The sequence below is a fragment of the Bos javanicus genome, chromosome 12, assembly GCF_032452875.1.
Source record: "Bos javanicus breed banteng chromosome 12, ARS-OSU_banteng_1.0, whole genome shotgun sequence".
In the NCBI taxonomy this organism is placed as follows: Eukaryota; Metazoa; Chordata; class Mammalia; order Artiodactyla; family Bovidae; genus Bos; species Bos javanicus.
In genome coordinates, this window is record NC_083879.1 from 21,230,551 (window position 1) to 21,248,799 (window position 18,249).

General features: G+C 40.9%; 1 protein-coding gene across 4 annotated transcripts in view; it reads left to right on the forward strand.

Annotated features, from left to right (window-relative positions):
* The window catches only part of WDFY2 (WD repeat and FYVE domain containing 2), a 192,597-nt gene that overhangs the window by 126,695 nt on the left and 47,653 nt on the right, over window positions 1-18,249 (forward strand). For all 4 annotated transcript variants that reach the window (XM_061434676.1, XM_061434675.1, XM_061434677.1 and 1 more), the window contains 2 exons: window positions 8,844-8,898; window positions 14,350-14,500. In XM_061434676.1, the coding sequence (XP_061290660.1) occupies window positions 8,844-8,898; window positions 14,350-14,500 (206 nt within the window). The remainder of the gene's footprint in view (window positions 1-8,843; window positions 8,899-14,349; window positions 14,501-18,249) is intronic.

Here is an 18,249-nt window from a genome sequence, read left to right on the forward strand (position 1 = left end):
AAAAGATGATGCTGTGAAAGTGCTGCAGTCAATATGCCAGCAAATTTGGAAGACTCAGCAGTGGCCACAGGACTGGAAAATGTCAGTTTTCATTCCAGTTCCAAAGAAAGGCAATGCCAAAGAATGCTCAAACTACCGCACAGTTGTACTCATCTCAGACACTAGTAAAGTAATGCTCAAAATTGTCCAAGCCAGGCTTCAACAGTACATGAACTGTGAACTTCCATATGTTCAAGCTAGATTTAGAAAAGACAGAGAAAGCAGAGATCAAATTGCCAGTATCCATTGGATCATAGAAAAAATAAGAGAGTGCCACAGAAACATCTGCTGCTGCTGCTGCTAAGTCACTTCAGTCGTGTCCGACTCTGTGCGACCCCGTAGATGGCAGCCCACCAGGCTCCTCCGTCCCTGGGATTCTCCAGGCAAGAATACTGGAGTGGGTTGCCATTTCCTTCTCCAACAGAAACATCTACTTCTGTTTTATTGACTACTGCAAAACCTTTGACTGTGTGGATCACAACAAACTCTGGAAAATTCTTAAAGAGATGGGAATTCCATCTGACCTGCCTCCTGAGAAATCTGTATGTAGGTCAAGAAGCAACAGTTAGAACTGAACATGGAACAACGGACTGATTCCAAATCAGGAAAGGAGTACATCAAGGATGTATATTTTCGCCCTGCTTATTTAATTTATATGCAGAGTGCATCATGCGAAATGCTGGGCTGGATGAAGCACAAGCTGGAATCAAGATTGCTGGGAGAATAATCGATAATCTCAGATATGCAGATGACACCACCCTTATGGCAGAAAGAGAAGAACTAAAGAGCCTCTTGATGAAAGTGAAAGAAGAGAGTGAAAAAGTTGGTTTAAAACTCAACATTCAGAAAACTAAGATCATGGCATCTGGTCCCATCACTTCATGGCAAATAGATGGAGAAACAATGGAAATAGTGAGAGACTTTATTTTGGGGGGCTCCAAAATCACTGTAGATGGTGACTGAAGCCATGAAATTAAAAGACGCTTGCTCCTTGGAAGAAAAGCTATGACCAACCTAGACAGCATATTAAAAAGCAAAGACGTTACTTTGCCAACTAAGGTCCGTCTAGTCAAAGCTATGGTTTTTCCAGTGGTCATGTATGGATGTGAGAGTTGGACTGTGAAGAAAGCTGAGCGCCAAAGAATTCATGCTTTTTAACTGTGGTGTTGGAGAGGACTTTTGAGAGTCCCTTGGACTGCAGGGAGATCCAACCAGTCCATCCTAAAGGAAATCAGTCCTGAATATTCATTGGAAGGACTGATGCTGAAGCTGAAACTCCAAATACTTTAACCACCTGATGTGAAGAACTGGCTCATTGGAAAAGACCCTTATGCTGGGAAGCGTTGAAAGTGGGAGAAGGGGACGACAGAGGATGAGATGGTTGGATGGCATCACCGACTTGATGGACATGAGTTTGAGTAAACTCCGGGAGTTGGTGATGGACAGGGAAGCCTGGCGTGCTGCAGTCCATGGGGTTGCAAGGAGTTGGACAATGCCTGAGCGATTCAACTGAAGTAAGTCAGACTGAGAAAGACAAATACCATATGATATCACAAACAAACTTACAAAACAGAAATAGAAACACAGATGTAGAAGACAAACTTATGGTTACCAAGGGAGAAAGGAGATGAGGAGGGATAAATTGGAAGATTGAGATTGACATATATACACTACTATATATAACATAGATAGCTAATAAAGACCTATTGTATAGCACAGGGAACTCTACTCAATACTCTGTAGTGGCCTATATGGGAAAAGAATCTAAAAAAGAGTGGATATATATATGTATATGTGTAACTGGTTCACTTTGCTGTCCACCTGAAACTAACACAACATTGTAAATCAACTGTACTCCAATTAAAATTAATTTTAAATAAAGAAATTGGAATATCTGTCAAGAAGCTGCTATTTTTTAAAGGACTGGGAGTTCCTGATTTTATAGTTGAATTCTAATTCTTCAATCTGAGTTGTTCATTATATTCCAGATTTTTTTAAAAAGTTGTGTGTGCTCAGTTGCTCAGTCGTGTCCAATTCTTTGCAACCCCATGGACTGTACCCCACCAGACTCCTCTCTGTCCATGGAATTTTTCAGGCAAGAATACTGGAGCGGGTTGCCATTTCCTGCTCCAGGGGGTCTTCCTGACCCAAGGATTGAGCCTGAGTCTCTTTCCTCTCCTGCATTGCCAGGCAAATTCTTTACCGCTGTACCACCCGAGAAGCCCTCATACCACAGTTGATCTTAGCCAAAAGGCTGAAAAGCAGCCTTTTTAAAAGGTAAGATGCTTAATTCATTTTCTGAAGGTAAAGTGTGCCAGATACTGCTTTAAATATTTCATAAATATTAATTAATCCTCACTGCAGTCTTATGAGGCTATTACAGAGAAGAAAACTGAAGCACAGAAATCCTGAGTAACTTTCCCAAGATCATGTAACTAGTACATGTTTTAGCTGGGATTTTAACCATACAGTTTGGTTCCAGAGCCCGAGGTCTGAACTCTTACCTACCCTGTTCTTTGCTACCTTTAAACTAAAACTGAAGGAAGCTAGCTAGCTCTCTGGTTCCGCAGTGACTCTGAGTTGTATGAAGTACACCCCTTGAAAGGCCTAAAATCTGACTTCCCCCAGGGACTGCTAACAAGGAATAGGCAATGCAGCCTTCTAGAAGAAGGGGGAGGGGGAGTTTGGTGAGAGTTATAATCAAATTTTAAAGCAAGGGAGCAGAGAGTTGGTAGATAAATTCCCTCTTTACCCCGCTGTCCAGTGGGTTCTTCCAAAGTCTGGCATTTGTTCTGTCTGTCCAGAGACCTGCTGTGCTCTGGAGAACCAGCTGGGCTTCTTCATAAAGCACAGCCCAAATTAGTGACACGCCATTCATCTTTTTCTGCCTCACTTTGCTTCTCCCTCACTCAGACCATGGATACCACATCTCCAAACTAAGAAATAGCACTTAAGTTTCACCTCAGACACAACTTTTTAGGAAACCAGGCTGCAGCAGAATTTGAAGATGAAATTCCTAAAACAAGAAGTGTATATGGCAAATAAACATAGAAAAAGTGCTCTGACTCATAAGCCATTAAGATCATGCATATTAAACCATAGTGATAAAATAGACAATTTTATCTAGTTTATAAATATTAACAAAATATTTCTTTTACATTTATATAAAATATATATTTATATTTATAAAATAGATAAAATAGATAATTGTATGTTAATTTGGCAAAAAATTGAAAAGATGAGTAATATCTAATGCTGATTAGATATGGGGAAGTAGGCTTTTGTATGAGGGCCAGATGGTGGGGAAATGAAATTCTGCATACTTCTACAAAGTGATCTGGCAGAGTGTATTCAAATATTAAGTGTACACAATCTTTCAGCCAGCATCTTTGCAACATATGCGTTAGTTCATATGTTTATACATTTGAAGACATTTCTTGCTGTATTGTCGTGATAGTAGAAAATAGGAGACAAGCAGAATGTCCATTTAATGAAAGATATTTGAAAAAAATATGGTATATCCATATTTTGGAGTGTGTTTTGCCCTGGAAAGATAGTTCTGATATACTACAAATGAAAAGAACAAATTATAGAATAATGTATATAATATGATCCTATTTTTATACTACACAAGAAACCAGAAAAAAAAAAACCTATATGTTTACATAAGGGTTTTCTGTAGGGTGATAAAAAACATGTGGAAGGATACAATAGACTGTTAGCACTGTCTGAAAGGATTGAGATAGAGAGTGGAGATAATTACTAACCTCTTCCTTATATATACTGTGTGATTTGTATGCTCATCTATTACAGTGAACATTAAGACAGGTGTGATAAGAACCCAGCAGCTTTCCCTAAAATCAAATTTCAGGCAAGGGCAATAATTCCTTTTCAACCTTGATTCTTTCTTATGATTTCTTTTTAACATTGTTCTAAGAGTTCTCTAGATAAGGGAATAAGATTTTTTTTTTTAAAAAGGAAATAAAATGTATATTGACTGGGAAGGAAGAATTAAGACTATCTTTGTTGCAGATAACATGATGATCTATGTAGAAAATCTCAAAGAATTGTAAAACAAAAAACAAAAAACCCCAAAATCTCTTGGGACTAATAAGCAGTCTTACTGAGGTTTCTCACTGGAAAAGGCCCTGATGCTGGGAAAGATTGAGGGCAGGAGGAGACCAAGGGCAACAGAGGATGAGATGGTTGGATGGCATCACTGGCTTAGTGGACATGAGTTTGAGCAAACCCGGGGAAATAGTGAAGGAAGGAAGCCTGACAGGCTACATACAGTCCATGCGGTTGCAAAGAGCTGGACATGACTTAGCAACTGAACAACAACATTAAGATTTCAGGATTCAAGGTAATATACAAGTCAGTCATTTCCTGTGTACCAGCAATGAACAAGTAGAAATTGAAATTTAAAAAAAATACCATTAGCATCCAGAAAGATGAAATACTTGAGTGCAAATCTAACAAAATATGTAGATCTATATGAAAAAAGCCACAAACCTCTGGTGACTTAAAGAAGAACTAAATAAATAAAGAGGTGGTCCACGTTCATGGAAAACTCAGTATTGTCAAGAGGTCAGTTCTTCCCTCTTTGATCTATGGATTCAGTGCAGTCCCACCAACCACCCAGCAATCCTTGGAATTTACCCAAAGGAGTTGAAAAAATATGCCCACACAAAAACCTGCCTGCAGTTGTTTGGTGGTGGTTTAGTCCCTCAGTCGTGTCTGACTCTTTGCAACCCCATGGACTGTAGCCCATCAGGCTCCTCTGTCCATGAGATTTTCCAGGCAAGAGTACTGAGGTGGGTTACCATTTCCTTCTCCAGAGGATCTTCCCAACCCACATCTCTTGTGTCTCTTGCACTGGCAGGCAAGTTCTTTTCTGACTGAGCTAGGAGAGAAGCCGCAGCTGTATTTGTAATTGCCAAAACCTGGAAGCAACCAAGATATCCTTTAGTAGATGAATGGATAAGTAAACTGTGGTACATCTTGTCAATGAAATATTATTCAGAGCTAAAAGAAACGAGCAATCAAGCCAAGCAAAGACATGGAGGAAATTTAAATGGGTATTAATGAGTAAAAGAAGCCAGCCTGAAAAGGCTGCTTAACATGATTCCAACTGTATGGCCACCTGGAATAAAGCAAAATTTTGGAGACAGTGAATAGCTCTGTGGTGCCAGGGATTAAGCAGGAGAGAAAGATGAATAGGCAAAACACAGAGGACTTTTAGGGCAGTGAAAATACTCTGTATGATACTCCAATGGCAGACATAATGTCATTTTACATTTGTCAAAATCTACAGAATTTGAACACCAAGAGTGAAGCCTAGTGTGGACTTGGGGTGATAATGATGTGCGATATAGGTCATCAGGTCTAACAAGTGTACCACTCTAGTGGGATGCTGATGAAGAGGGAGGCTATGCATGTGTGGGGACAAGGGCTTTATGAGAAAATCTGGACTTGGGGTGATAATGATGTGCGATATAGGTCATCAGGTCTAACAAGTGTACCACTCTGGTGGGATGCTGATGAAGACGGAGGCTATGCATGTGTGGGGACAAGGGCTTTATGAGAAAATCTGTGCTTTCCTCTCAATCTTGCTGTCAATCTAAAAATGTTCTTAAAAATTAAATGAGGAAGGATAGAAAGATGGATAAAATAATTTTAAATGTGTATGTCTTTTATTAAAATTAATTTACTTATTTTGGATCGTGTGCAGGATCTTTAGGTGCAGATTGCAAACTCTGGTGGTAGCAGGTGGGATCTAGTTCCCTGATCAGAGGTTGTACCTGGGCCCCCTGCATTGTGAGCATGGAGTCTTAGCCATTAGACCACCACGGAGGTCTCTGTTGTTTTAATAAGGAAAACTGAAAATAATATAGACATTTGTCAACAGAAGAACATTCCAGTATATCCTATACAGTCGTTAAAAAGACTGAAGTTGATAAGTATGTACTTATCTGGAACGATGTACATGATTTGTTACCAAAAAATAATATTGTTAAATGATACTAATATTTTGTTTTATTACATATTCCAGTAATACTTTTCATAATAATTATCTCTGAGAAATAGTATCATAAGGAGCTTTTAAATATTTATCAGTCTTACGTTTCCTAGAATAGCAAATTGTCTGTTTGATCAAGAAAGTAATAATGAAAAAAAATGCTGACAGTTTCTGAAATTTTCTCCATGATTATGTATCTATTTTCATAGGAAAAACAAATGAACAAGAAATTAAATTCACCTATCCAGTGAACTGAGAATTTATTATATTTGTATATCTTAACCCTAAACACAAATCTGCATCAAGTTGTTTTATTTTATATCCTGCCTGTTTCTGATAGGAGTTAATGTACCTTTTGCCCAAGCTAAAGAACCCTTTCAGTGTATTCAAAATAACATATGCACGATAAGAACTCAATGAACACTTGCCCAAATAGCAGTTGTCTTTAAGAAATACATTTTGTGTGCATGATAGGAAATTTGGGATGCTCTAAAGTATCTTTTGAACTGTGGTGTTGGAGAAGACTCTTGAGAGTCCCTTGGACTGCAAAGAGATCCAGCCAGTCCATCCTAAAGGAGATCAGTCCTGGGTGTTCATTGGAAGGACTGATGCTGAAGCTAAAACTCCAATACTTTGGCCACCTCATGCGGAGAGCTGACTCATTTGAAAAGACCCTGATGCTGGGAAAGATTGAGGGCAGGAGGAGAAGGGGACAACAGAGGATGAGATGGCTGGATGGCATCACCGACTCAATGGACATGGCTTTGGGTGAACTCCGGGAGTTGGTGATGGACAGGGAGGCCTGGCGTGCTGCAGTTCATGGGGTCGCAGAGTCAGACACAACTGAGCGACTGAACTGAACTGAACTGAAAATATGGGGGCACAGAAATAGATAGCTAGTGGGAAGCTGCTGCATAGCACAGGGAGCTCAGCTCAGTGTTCTGTGATGACCTGGAGGGGTGAGATGGATGGGGGTGGGAGGAACCTCAAGAGGGAAGCAATATATGTACATATAGCTGATTCACTCTGTTGTACAGCAGAAACTAACACAACATCGTAGAGCAATTATCCTCCAGTAATAAATATAAATAAAGAATGGGGCCCAGAGCTGAGCTATTCTTGCCAAGGATTAGGGGTGGTCGTGAACCATTGCTCAGATACGTACGTGCCTTTTTACCCACACTTACAAGCTCCTTATGGGAAAACTACTAGACTTCTCTAAAAATTAGTCTGCTCTCTTCAATTGTGAGCCTAGCTCTTCAGAAACCAGAAATGAATATTACGCCACTCCTTGAAGGAATAATGAAACGAATTTAAAAAATGACAAGTTGCATAATGTTATTACTGAGAAAAACATGGTGAAGAAAATCCATTTGCAGATAAGCTTCTTAAGGAGGGCTGGGGTGGAAGAGTCAGTACCCAGAGGGACTTGGTTAAGGTGTTTATCCTCTCACATCACCTTGTACTTCACCTTTGTGGCACCTAATCATGCACCTCTGAAAAACCACAGAAACTGTATGAACTCAGTAAATACCCGGATTGCAAGTCACGCATCTGTGCGTCTGTCCTTCTACCGCCTTTCTTGAAGTAATCAAGGAGCAATTCTGAAAGCCTCCAAATGTTTTGAAAAGATTCATTGTTCTGTTTTTCAGTTCCCATAAAGACAGCATCAGTTTATTACTCTTGGCGGTTTTCCTTGTATTTGACAACCTATTGTTTAAGGATATATGGAAATATACTGTTTAAGAATGCACTGGGATGACCCCAGAGGGATGGTACGGGGAGGGAGGGGGGTTCAGGATGGGGAACACATGTACACCCGTGGCGGATTCATGTTGATGTATGGCAAAACCAATACAATATTGTAAAGTGATTAGCCTCCAATTAAAATAAATAAATTTATATTTTTTAAAAAAAGAATATATGGACATTTCAAAATTTGAAATGCTGCTTTCAGATTTTGCATTTGAAAGAAATTAAAGGACTCAAAACCTGGCCTGAACTTATATACCTCTGACTGGCTTCTACATATGGGTCTTTGTTTGTGCTTAGGTGAAGTATGCTAACATAAACACCAAATCACCTCTTCTGTGTCTTCACAAAGAGTATGTATAATGTGTTATATAGAAACTGATCATTTTGAGTAAATTTGAAACTGAAACTAACCTCATCAGATTGGGAGACACCTTTTACATATTTTGTTTCCACTATTTATTGACTATGTTTTGCATATCCATTTTTTCACTATATCTTGACTCTCTACTGTGCCAAAGCACTGTGTCAGGTCCTCTGGGGGCACAGGGATGAGTAAGATGCAGCCTTGAGAAGCTTGTTATACTGGGAAATAAGACTGCTATTGGAAACCGAATCTTTAAAATAGCTAACTTATTTTCCTAGTAGATCATTACCATCCTGTTTGATCTCTGGCCAGAGACTTGCAAAATTTCAGCTGTGGTACCACCGAGAAAAAATGTAATTTGAATCGGATTTACCTTCAAAATTGGCCTGGATCAAAACTCTGAACTTGATCCAGTTTTCTTCTGATGTATACTTAAAAAAAAAAATTAATTTCAGTTGTAAGGTTAAAAATTACGATAATTGCATTGGATCATAATTATGATTGTTACTTTTAGAGAGGAACAGAAAATGCTGAGTTGATTGGCAAAATACTAATGTTAGATGTAATTCAGTGATGATGTTTGCTTTATACAATCCAGTTTTTACCAAACATGTTTATTCACTTAAAGAATTTCTTTTTGCTTAATATTTTCCTTCTCTTTTGTAGGAGTTTATTTTATCAGAAGATTATAACAAGATGACTCCTGTGAAAAACTATCAAGGTAGGAATTAGAGTAGTGTTTTCATTGCCTTAGACTTTGAAATGTTCCTTGACGGCTTCCGTGGCCACAAGAGGGGACTTAACTTAAAACAGTCCCTGGGAACAAAACACCGCAGTGCTTTGTGGTGAATATTATCCCGGTTTTGGAATCAAGAAGCAGAGGCCCAGAGAGATTGGCTGACTGGCATGTAGTCCCGTGGCCGGTACAGTTGCAGAGCCGGTTGCAGAACCAGTCCAGTTCCCATGTGACTCCTGTAGCCATGGCCTTTGTCCTTGGTCTCCCTGCTCCACCCCACTGCCTGCAGACCCTGCAGCAGACTTGGAGAGTGGGGCCGGGCTCAGGAGCGAGCTGCTTTCCACGGAGCTCGTTCCATTTTTGGTTAACGGTTGTAAAAGGTTCATATTGTCTCAGGGAAGGCGTTCGGGTTTTATTGTGTCTTCAACATTGGCATTGTTCCATAGACCATTTACATAGTACAGATCAGGAGCAAGTTTTCACTAAGGAGTGTTTCCTCCAGGTCAACAGTGGCAGGGCCCAGAACATTAGAAGTAGACCTTGGAACATTTAGAGGTCATTTCATCCACATCTCATGACTTCATTCATGATCCTCCGGCCTCTCCTCTTGAGGTATCCTTAGACGTAGCAACCCTTCCTGACTTTAGAAAATTCTCAGCATTAAGTTCTTCATTTCTAGATGTTGAGCAAAAATTCATTTCCCTATGGGTTTATTCTTTTTTTTTTCCTTTAATAACTATTTTTTTTAAATTTTCTTTTGAGCCTTTTATTTTGCATTGGGGTCTAGCCCATTAACAATGTTTAGATAGCTTCAGATGAACAGTGAAGGGACTCAGCCATACATATACATGTATCCCTTCTTTCCCAAACTCCCCTCCCATCCAGGCTGCCACATGACATCGAGCAGAATTCCGTGTGCTATACAGTAGGTCCTTTTTGGTTATCTATTTTAAATATAGCAGTGTGTACATCACCATCTCTATTGGTTTATTCTTTTAGTGTTTTTTTTAATATATCACTGATCATTTATTGAGTACCTACTGTGTTCCAATAACTGAAAATTATAATAGTGAACAAGGCATGCATAGTATCCATGCATCCCCCATGAAAATAGAATCAAGTAAATCTAAACACAATTAAAGCAGATCAAATTCAGTGATATAAAAAAGGGAAGTACATCACAACCAAGTGAGGTTTACTCCCGAAAAGAAAGAAAAGCAGGGACAGGTGTTTGTATGTCCATATCGTAGCTGCCTTATTCACAATAGCCAAGAAATGGAAACAGCCTAAATATTCACAGATGGATGAATGGGTAAACAAAATATGGTTTATCAATACAGTGGATTCTTATTTGGCCACAAAAAGAGACTGAAGTGCTGATACCCGTTACCATGTGGATGAACCTTGAAAACATGCTGAGTGAAAGAAAAGACCATACATTGTGTGATTACATTTATATGAAACTTTAAGAATAGGAGAATTCATAGCCACAGAAAGTCAGTTAGGGGTTCCTCAGGGATGGGACTAAGGGGATTGGAGGTATGGGCTTCTTTTGGAGGTGATAGAAATGTTCTGGAAATAGAACATTTCCCATAATGATTGCACAACACTGTGAATATACTAAAAATCACTGAATTATACACTGAAAAATGGTTTAAATGGTGGATTTTATATAATGTGGATTTTTATCTCTATTACCATTTTTTAAAACAATCACTTTTAAAACAAATACCAGAAACAAAGACATTACAAGAAAGGAAAACTACAGCCCCAATTCTCTCATAAACTTAGATGTTAAAGTCCTAAAAGAAATACTAGCAAATCCAGCAACATGTAAAAAGAATTATACATGATGACCAAGTGGGGTTTATTCCAGATACGCAAAGCTGGTTCAGTGAAAATCAGTGTAATCAGTCATGTCAAAAGCCTAAGGAAGAAAAATCATAGGATCATATTAATTGACACAGAAAAAGCAACCAATAACACCTGATTCTCACACATGATCTAAACTCTCAGCAAACTACAAATAGACAGGAACTTCCTCAACTTGAGAGAGAAACAACTGTTAAAAAAACAAACTATAGCTACATCATGCAGTTGACTCTTGTCCAACTGCAGATCGGGAAGTGCTGTAGTATTTACTGTTGAAACATACCTGCGTATAAGTGGACCCATGTAGTTCAAACGTGCCTTGTTCAGGGGTCATGTGTACATAATTGTGAGAAACCAGATGTTTCCTCCCTAAGATGAAGATCGTGGCCCCCGTTTAACAAGTACAGCCAGGCTTCGAGCCTAGGTTCCTGAAGCTTAGCGCTACGTATGTATCTTCAAATGGTTTCTTTTTGAATAAGAGAATTCTGTCATCTTAGAAAGAGTATGTGCTTTGAGTTTTAGGGTTTGTTTTTTGTTGGTTTTTGTATTTTCAGTAGTCATAGGCAGCCTGACAGAGAAAGAGAACCAACTGTGGCAGAGAGACTAGGGTTTTAATTCTATCCTTGTCGCTCATTGATTGTGTAGCTTTGAGCAAGTCATATAAGATTTTTGAGTCTCTGTCTCCTCCTCAGACATAGAATGGTAGCTTGGAGTGCTGTAAACTCCCTTATCTTCCTACTGTCATCCCCTTGGACTTAGAAAGGAACCGGAAGAGGATCAACGGCGCCTTCTTGAAAAAAGGGAGCAAGGCGCTGAGGGCCACGTTCTGCCTGAAGTAGGCTTGAAAGTGAATCATTAGAGAGTCAGCTTTTATTCCACCATTGGTGGGACTTAAATTGGGCATTTGATGACACAGACGTGACAGGAGTTTCTCTAGGAAGTCCCATCCTTGAGTTTAAAACAATGTTTTGATCTTGATGGTGGCCAATTCTCTGAAAGACAGGTACTGTGTAGAGAAGTTACAATATTATTGCTTCTATGCCCCTTCTAAATCCCTTTAGACTCTCCAGCTTCAGATGTCAGATTTTTAAACATCAGGCATTTGGTGAAATGTCTGTCCCAGAGGGATTCACTGTGGTTCTGGCCGTACTGTTTGGTCACCAGTCTAGAAGGGTGATCTTGCCAAAGCCAGGTTGTGTGTGTAAAAGAAAGAGGCCCCCCAGCTTTGCAGAGTCATTACAGTGACTGAGTGAGAGAATATCTTTCAGTCCTTGGCACTTGTTAGACGTTCAGAAATTGGCAGTGATATTGTTACTGCCGATAGAGCTGCATTGATCCATCCATGTCTCGTCCTATTTTCATGATGAAAATGGGAAGCTGATGTCTTCTCTGTCACCTCGTCACACTCAGGATGTCTCCTCTCACCCACCAGGCTGCCACCTCCTGGGCCCAGGTAGCCTGGTAAGGTCCAGGTTCTGAGACTTCAATCTTTGTTTATTCCGGTCAGCTCTGTTCAGTGGCCGTGGACACCCCCATACCTCTCCCCCTGGAATTGTATAAGAAGAAGAAAGAAAATATTTTACTGATTTTATTTGGTACTTGAGAAGCCATGAGACCTTGACCAAACTCCTCGACTTGATCCTGCCTCAGTTTGCCCACATGCAAAGCAGGGAGAGGGGGTCGAGGGCGTGAATGGTGTCTTCTAACTCTGAAGCTCTGTGATGCAATACTTCTGTAATGGCGGTGCCCTTATTCCTGAGCGACCCTGGGAAATTTGCTCCCATTATCTCATTATGTATACTTTGATGTAGGGGATATTTTATTCTTTTTTTTTTTTTTAATGTGGCCCTTGAGAATAATTCTGCCGTCCTTTCCAAGCTCCAAGCATTTGATTTGTCATGGAAGATTCATCTAGAACTTTGTTGTGGGTTTCAAAGCCAGCCTTCATCAAAAGGAGGACAGTAATGCTCTTTGCTTTTTTTCTTAAGCTTAAATAAACTGACCCAGTAACTTACTAGGAGAGTGTCGTTCCTAACGTGTTTTGCAGTCACAGTGATCTGGCTTTCTCTAGACCAGCAGTTCTAACAAGTCTAAAAGAGGTGGCCCTTGACCCTTGGGTTATTGGGAACATTTTCTTATAGGGACTCGGATGTGGTCTTCTCTGGGGTCATGGCTGTACCCCTGATGAGAACCACCATTCCAGCTTGCATTTGCCATGATGATCTACTGTTTAGCTTACGCTGGGGCGGGGGAGGAGACAACCTTGCACCTCTGTGGACCATGCTGCCGGGGACCAGCCCCGGCTGATCCAGGGTATTCGAAGGAGAGACGGCGTAGGCGAAGATCAGGAAACAATTGCTTAATTAAATGTTAATTAAGGATATAAAGAGTAATAGAATGAGGATAGCTCAGTAAAATTCAGTGAAGAAAAGAGGCTGAAATAAGGATAGCTCAGTGAGGAAATTCAGTGGAGAAAAGAGGCTGAATAATTCAGCCAGAAGGTAAGAGAAAGAACGACATGGGGAGACCAAGTTTCGGTGAACAAGGCCCCGCACTTTATTTTCCAAAGTAGTTTTTATACCTTAAGTTATGCATAGAGGATAATGGGGGAAGGGGTAGAGTCTTGCAGCAAGCCAGGCTTTCTTCCTGCAAACTTATCATATGCAAAAGCTTAGGTGATTTGCATCATCTTCTGGCCCGGAGGCCTGTTAACATTTTAAGACCCTTTCTTCAGAAAACTTATTTTTCTCTAAAGGTGATTGGTCAGGAGCCACCCTCCAAAAGCATTAGATAAAGTTGCATTCCTACAGAGCAAAGGTATGGTGGGCTATAACAAGAAAAAGAATTAACTCAAGGGTCCCAGGTTACAAACATTAAAGCTACTACTTACACCAATTATATTAATCAATACACTGCCAGGGACACAGCAGGTAAGGGATATGGAAACTTAGCAGCAAACATTGGCCCAACAAATGAAAATCCCTTCACCAATACAATTTCTAATCAATCTTTTAACTACTCAAAAGAATCTGTGTTTAGAGAGTTTAGAACATCTCCTGCCTCTCACAGTTGGGAGGCTCTGAACAATCACATGTGGCCGGAAAAACCTATTCAGGCAGGCCAGAGGATTTCCAAAGGAGTTTGTAGGTTAAAACACTGTCATACCCAGGAATTATTAACTGGAGCTGTAAGCTAACTCTTTTTTTCAGAGAGGTAGTGGGGGACAGCCCCCCGTAAAGTCAGAGGTGTAGGTGAAAGCACAAAGCAGAAAGTAGGCATACTCTGGTTTTGGGGGTAGATGCTCGAGAATTTCCAGGGGGACTCCTGAAGCTCGATCCCGCCTTTGCGTACGCCGAGCCTCCTTCCTCATGACCTTTGTCATGGGCGGAGTTCCTCACGCTGTGATAGAATTCCAGTTGAGCTATTCCAGATCCTGAAAAATGATGCTGTGGAAAGTGCTGCACTCAATATGCAATATGCACTCAATATGCAATATGCCGGCTCCCGGCACCATGCCTCATTTAGAATGCTTGATGGGTTGTTTTCTTGTCTCTTGGTTTTCAGCGCATCAGAGCCGAGTGACGATGATCCAGTTTGTCCTGGAGCTGGAGTGGGTGCTGAGCACGGGACAGGACAAGCAGTTTGCCTGGCACTGCTCCGAGAGTGGGCAGCGTCTGGGAGGTTACCGCACCAGTGCTGTGGCCTCAGGCCTGCAGTATCCTTTGCTGGACAGAATCCCTTGGTGGGAACTTAGCTGTTGACTTCTTTCTTTCATGAGCATTCTGGGTATGTGCACTTTGAAGGTTTCGTGTTTTATTTGCTGAGCTGCCCTTCTGATTAAGATGCTTATAAACTGTCCTAACACGTAAATTGTCAGGGGTCCTCATGTAGGCGGGGTAAATCAATTTCGCCTGAAATAACAGTCCCTGCCGAGCAGGTTGTGGGTCTGCCGCGAGCAGAGTCTGACGTCTACACAGCACACAGCCCAGATTTGTGAGCCTCAGCTGTCAGAAAGATTATGGAACACGGAGATAATGCAGTCTTTTATTTTTGTACAGAAATAATTTACACATAGGTATTAAGGTTGAGAACCCTCGCATTTTGGTGCCTGGCAGAAGAACCACAGGATCCCTATTCATTTTAAGAATATTTATTGAGAAGCTGCCATGCTGGGACCAGCGTAGGCTGAACACGGTAATGCTATGTACGAGTCTTTGTTCCAGGTGCCAGATTTTTCCAGAATGTGTAGAATGATACTAACTCTTATCTCCCAAGCTTCCAGGGTCCGTGTGCTCACTGCGCATACCTGCTAATGATGGGTGATCCTCACATCCAGCGCTCTGGGCACTTGGGCCTGACAAGTGTGAGACCTGGATGGGTGATGCTACCATTGTAAGAAGGAAGGGGCCCTGAGTTTCTTCTTTCAAAAGCATAGAATCTCTCCACCTTCTGACAAATGAGGAAACAGTTAGAAACAGATTACTTGTCTGCAGAAACAGGATGAAAGAATAAGACTTGCTTTCAGATTTTCATCTCATATTTATAAAATGCCTGTTCAGTAACTTGCAACCATCTGGCAGAGTACCTTGCTGTTTCCTTGCAGACATGTGGCAGTTGTTGTATTTGTGTGTGTGTGTGTTTAGGATAGTGTCACTCTTATTTTCCTACTGGAAGGGCAAGAGGAAGAAACCGAGAGTGGCCATATGGAAAGTTTTAAAAATAGCAAGTTACCAAGAAGACCAGAAGCAAGGGTGAGGAGGAATGGAAATCGAGATCAACTTATCTTTGAGAGGGTGGCTGATAAAAGAAACTCCATGCTTTACTTACTAAAAAGCCAGTTCAGACAAGCATAATGCTTGAATTGAAGTACATGATCTCTCCTGCCAGTAGATTAATGATTTCTTGTAGTGCTTAGATTAGATCTCCCCGAGAGATCATCCGTCCAATTTCTCATTTACAGATGAGCAGCTACAGCCCAGAGTGGATCCCATGCCTCTCTCTGCAGCCCCCTAGCTGGTATAAAGGAAAATCACCACCACAACCCAGGTCTTCTGCTGTGGACTGCTGGGTTTTCCCAGCAGTTAAACTGCATTACCCCTTTGAGAAAAGAACCAATGGCATCAATATAATTTGTTCTTAACATTCTGGCTTCTCTATCACTAGCCAAGCCTAGTGATGTATCTTCTGTATCACCTAACCAAGCCGGGGAGCATAGAAAGAAATACAGATCTTGCCCTTAAGAAGTTTATTTTTAAAACAATCTGAAAATGGGGGGGGGGGAACCCCATAAATACACAGAATTAAACTTGTCCTGACTCTTATTATAGTCTTTGACTCATCTGTTCAGGCATCTCCAAAGGTCATCTTCATTTTTCAGCTGTTTCCTTTGGCCACACCATGTGGTTTACCAAGCAGAAAAAAATCATGTGATTGGCTAGCAGAAGCTTTGATGTGTAGTGAAAGCCTCAGGCTTCCTTCCCCCGTGCAAATGACCATTCAGTCCAACCTTGGAAGGGAGCTGCAATACTGCAGAGATGCCCTTCCAGAAAACTCCCTCCACCTCCCTAGCTCCAGTTCTGGAGTCACAGTGCCAGCCCTAGCTCCTGGGAGCGTGTATCTGCCTGGTACTTTCCCAGTGCCGTGCCCTGATGCATAACGACGCTGAATTTGCCAGTCTCATCCAGGAACCATGTGACTTTCCCAGGCTGCAGGGCTTTTCCTGGGAGCCGCCTGGTGCGTAGATTGCTAATAAGCAACCCATACAGCATTAAGGTTCACTTAAAATCCAGTTTTTAAACCCATTTGTTTCATGGGACCCCCCTCCTCCACCACCTCGCCCCCCTTGTCTTTCTGCCGTCTTCTATACTTACAGGGTTTTTTTTCGGGGGGCAGGGCGGGGGTGGTTAGTGATAATGAAAAGAAGATCTGTTGAAATAACTTAAAATGTTCAGAATAATATTATGACCCCCATTTCTCTTCATAGTGGACGCTGGTGGTGTAGATAAAAATCTTCTACATATAAATTCATTCTCTCCCATCTGCATCTCAAACAGTCATTCAAACAAGCCAACAGTGATAGAATAAGTCAGAGGGAATATAGCCTTTCTCCTCTTCTTTCAGGCCTCTTTGCGAAGTAAATATGCAAAGAAAGTAACCAAAATTCAAGTAGAGAAACAAAGGATGACAGGACGACTGACCAGTTCACAAATTGAATTATCAGGTTTGAAATCACCTCAAAATCTTTGTTGCTTTGGCTGAAGATCTGACGCTTCAAGTATTAAGTGAACTACCGTTTTGTGTGTGTGTGTTCAGTCGTATCCGGCCCTTTGCAGCCCCGTGGACAAGAGCCCACCAGGCTTCTCTGTCCATGGATTTTCCAACCAAGAATACTGGCGTGGGTTGCCATTGCCTCCTCCAGGGGGTCTTCCTGACCCAGGGATCGAATCTCCTGGGTCTCCTGCATTGGCAGGTGGCTTCTTCACCATTAGCACTGCCTGGGAAGCCAGACTATCCTATTACCAACAACAACAAGGATAGTAACAATAAGGAAGTGAAGGAGAGGAAAAAGAAGAAAATATCTTATATTTGCAGCCCCTGAGTGTTTACCTAGTGCTTCTATATAACGTTACTTTGTTCCCTAGCAAAACATAAAGACCTAATTCTCAATTTTCAGAGTAGAATGCATCAGAGAGGCTCAACAGGTTAAGAGACTTTCTTGAGGTCACGTGACTGTTAACCTGGCAGAACCAGGATTAGAACTTGGGTTTTTAAATCTTTGAGCTAGCCCTGGGCCCAACTAGATACAGCAGAATGGAGCTGTTTCCCCAAGGTCCCAGGGCAGGTTGACGTAGGACGTAGAACTGTTTTCCTCCCCTACCTCTGTTGCTGGTCTTTACACTGATCTAGCCTCATCCTTCATTCTGTCATTGGACCAAGTTTTGGTCCCATCTGGTCATGCTTCCAGAAAAATAATTTAGGTACTCTGCATCTTAAGAATTTATCCATGTTGGAGATATTTCCAAGGTACCACCCTCTTCTGTTTGTTCCTGTTTGGGAAAAGAGTACTGAAAAGCTATTAAGAGTATCTTGATTTTCATATTTCCTCATGTCACACTAAATTCCAGTCACTCTGGCTTTGAGGTTTTACTATAATTTTATTTTAGCCCTCTTCCAAATAGCTTGTGTTGCATCCATGTGTGTGTGTGTGTGTGTGTGTGTTATTTCCCCAAAGTTGCGAAGACAGGCATCTGTTTTTTCATCTGTGTTCTTATAATTAATCAAGATAATTAAATTTAAGGCGATCTTATTCTTTGTAAATCCTAATATTGTTTTATGTATACCTGATAACTTTTCTCCCTATTCTTGAGACCAGGAGAATTTGCTCTACTTTGTTCTCCTTTGCTTAAAAAAATGTCTTAATATGAAAATTTTAAAACTCGTATCAAATTGAAGAAGATAGTGTAG